The sequence below is a fragment of the Ischnura elegans genome (genome assembly GCF_921293095.1).
Source record: "Ischnura elegans chromosome 13 unlocalized genomic scaffold, ioIscEleg1.1 SUPER_13_unloc_3, whole genome shotgun sequence".
Lineage (NCBI taxonomy): Eukaryota > Metazoa > Arthropoda > Insecta > Odonata > Coenagrionidae > Ischnura > Ischnura elegans.
The window spans coordinates 6691277-6694929 of NW_025791659.1; the positions used below are offsets into that span (position 1 = coordinate 6691277).

Consider the following 3653-nt stretch of genomic DNA (forward strand, 5'->3'; position numbering starts at 1 on the left):
ACGATCTGAGCACCGGCCGAAGATCCACGAACTCTACCCCAATGCTCACACAGAGTTCCCACAGCCTCTTGTTGATCCAGGAAATCCTGTCCCAAACTGGAGGGCCGCAGTCCGTCCGTGAAACAATGCTGCAGATGGACAGTCGCATATCGACACCAGTGCCCCTCCGAACGCGTTCAACTTCCGAGCTTAGATCCCTGAAGGAATTTAAGATCTCATCAGCTCTGCGTTCGGAGGCATTATTACTGCCGACATGGGCCACCACCCGCAGTCTAGAACAGCCCGTGTCCTTCACCGCTGCTTTTACCGCCGCCGTCGTATAGGATACAAGGCCTCCTGGTATACACCAGGAAGAGACCCGTTGGTCCGCTCCGTCTCTCCTTGCCCTCTTCTCCATCAAGGGGAAAATCCGTCGGACGTCGGAACTCCCTAACAATACGATCCCCGCCCTCCCTCCCCGACTGCTTCTCGAAGTTGTATCCCTCGCGACAGGGGGTTACTTCACGACTTCGCCAGTTTGCTCCTCGGAATTGTCCTCCAACAAGACCTCCAAGCTGTTGAGAAGGGATATGGGGTTAGCCTCCGCTTCCCCCACTCCCCGACTTGGCCGTGCCACCGCCCCCTACCCTTGGGGTCCCCCAATCACCCACTCAGGCCTCAGGTAATGAGTAATCCCCCGACCCGAAGACTGCACCGTCCTCACCGAGGTGTCCGCGCAGGCTACAGCCCCCGAGCTTGCTCGAGACACCACCTTGGTGTTGCGCAGGGCCGTACAAGAGACACTATGATCCCCGGATTGCGGGATTTCCCCAAAACCTCTTACCCGGGCGTGTATTACTGCCACCAATTTCTCGAGTTCGGTGACGCGTGCATCAAGGAGGTTGCTCTTTACCTTGGTGACGGAACCTTAGGGGCTTTATCGGCTTTATAAAAAACGAATTTAAGTATACCGGGACTAGCCACGGTGATAACTTTTACGGGAGTCACCCGCAATGCACAATTGTGCGAAAAATCCACAGAGAAAAAAATCATTCGCCTTGACCGGGATTCGAACCCGGATCCCTCGATTTCCGGCCGAGTGCTTTAGCCAGTTAAGCTACCGAGGCGTCATTCTTCCCTGTGGAAATTTGTGGACTATACCGGACAAGGTGGTATGGACTGCTGAGCATATTATGCGACGAGCAGTCCAAATCGTGCGCACGGCGCCACAGCCGGAGAGCAGTCGGCCGGAAATCGAGGGATCCGGGTTCGAATCCCGGTCAAGGCGAAAGATTTTTTCTCTGTGGATTTTTCGCACAATTTATAAAAAACGCTTTGATGTTACACAAATCGATAATAATGATACAAATTTTGCGTAAGATGAAGCTTGTTTTTTAACGAGTTAGTTTAGACAGTTACTAATTATGAAGAAGAGACGGTCAGTGATAGAGCTCGCATACGATTGAAGGATCAAGTAATTTTTAGGAATTAACACTAATACCTTAAATCTATCAATAAATTCTAAGTTTCCAAGTACTATGCTGCTTCTTAACAAATTAAACGGGACAAATTTTATTATAACTAGGCAATCACTACAAACGATTGAGGCAACTTGAAACAAGGAAGAGAGAAGAGAAATTAAAAGCAAAAAAGTTGGTCAGCGACTACTTATCCGTTTCCCCGTCGCGTGGCAGGCACAGCAGCAGCTACAGGACCAGGCTGCTTCACAAATGTACTCCACTACTACACTTTTACTACTCTTACTACTTCGCAAAATGTGATTAGTAGAAGTACACACTAAAATCACTACACTAAGAAAAACGGAAGCAACGGCGTGAAAGCCAAAACATATGACCTACCTTTCTTCCAATGTTTACCACTATTTTGTATAGCAACAATGAATCAATACAGGAAGACATTCTTTTGAACTAATTTCTTGTGCCTTACTCGGTATCAGGATTAACTGATTAACAGGCATTTTAATTAAACATTAAATGTGTAGATGGAGACTTTCGCGGGGTGGTGCAGCATGCGTAGCCAGGTTTCCGGGTTGACCTCCGCGTCGATTCATCTTCAAGACGACAGTTTCGCCGGCGTTGCAGCTAGCGTCTTCAGGTACGAAGTATCGGATGCAGGTTTTTTGCCCGTCTTATATAGGCCTTGGTTTGGGCTAGGTGCGTTCTGATTGGTCCGTGGGTAAGAGTCTCTTCCAGGTGTTTGAGAGCGAATAGCTGTCCTCCCTGTTGAAAGTGGATGTTTTCGCGATTTCTATTGCCTCTCGTATGAGTCGTGGAAAGTAATGTTTTTCTCTAGCGATGATTTTAGCGCTTTCGAAGTCCACATCGTGTGTTGGTCCTTCCCATACGTGCTCGGCGATGGCGGATAACCGAAACTGTCTATTTTTGGTGGCCCTTAGGTGTTCTTGCATTCTGATTTTCATGGCTCTTGATGTTTGGCCGATGTATGAGTCTCCGCAAGAGCACTTAACTTCGTATATTCCGCTTTGGGTATTCATGGGCACGCGATCCTTGGCCTTGCATAGGAGGTTGGATGTCTTCGTGACACAGTTAAAACGTGTCACTATATTATGTTTCCCCAGAATTCTTGCTATTTTTTCGGATGTCCCGGCTACATAGGGAATTACGGCATAATTGAAGATTTTCTTCACTTCTATATCCCGCTCCGTTTTTTCGGCGGTCGTTTTTTGGGCAAGTTGTTTGTGCTTCTTCTCTTCCTTCGCGACCATGTTGACAATAGTGTGGACAGAGAAGTCATTTTTCTTGAAGGCATTGATGATGAGGCGTTTCTCGTTCTCAATGGAGTCTCCGTCGCAAATCGAAAAAGCACGTTGGTAGAGAGTGCTAAAGGTGGCTCTCTTCTGCTGAGGGTGGTGGTGGGCATTCAGGTACTGATCTGTGTGCGTTGGCTTACGGTACACTGAGTGGCCAAGCCTTCCATTCTGTTTTTTGGAGACAAGTACATCCAAGAAGGGTAACCGACCGTTTTCTTATATCTCCATGGTGAAGTTGATGGAGCTGTTTTGGATGTTCAAGTGCCGTAAGAAATTGTTCAGTTCAGATTTTCCGTGCGGCCACACGACAAAAGTGCCGTCGACATATCTCAGGAACATTTTTGGAGGTTTTTCATATGTCCGCAGGGCCTTCTCCTCGAGTTTTTCCATAAAGAGGTTGGCAATGATTGGCGATAATGGTGAACCCATGGCTGCTCCTTTCCGTTGCCCGTGAAAGGTTCCATTCCACACAAAGCAGGAGTTAGTAAGGCAGAACTCAACCATTTTCGGAATGTCTTCTGCCAGTCCTTCAGCGACGAGAGACTTGGTGATTTCGACGGCCTCTTCTATAGGTATATTGGTGAATAGGGACTCCACGTCGAAACTGACGAGCATGTCAGTATCGCTGACTCTCAGTTCTTTGATTTACTCCATGAAATGAGCTGAGTTTCGTACGTAGGTTGGCGTTCTCCCGGAAAATGGCTGCAGTTGCTTGGCAAGATACCTTGCTAGATTATGTGTTGGTGAGTCAATGGCGCTGACGATTGGTCGAAGTGGGAATCCTTCTTTGTGAACTTTGGGTAGTCCGTACAGCCGTGGAGGTTTAGGCGTAGGCTCGAGGAGTCGTCGGCGTTCTTCCATTGGGACGGAGGACTGATATAAG

The 3653-nt window shown here is 48.1% G+C and overlaps 1 protein-coding gene across 1 annotated transcript; it reads right to left on the reverse strand.

Moving 5' to 3' along the window:
- Window positions 1-2986: 2986 nt before the first annotated feature.
- LOC124172981 lies at window positions 2987-3385 on the reverse strand. Its single transcript, XM_046552512.1, has one exon. The coding sequence runs from the start codon at window positions 3383-3385 to the stop codon at window positions 2987-2989; it is 399 nt and encodes a 132-aa protein (XP_046408468.1).
- Between the last annotated feature and the right edge of the window lie 268 nt (window positions 3386-3653).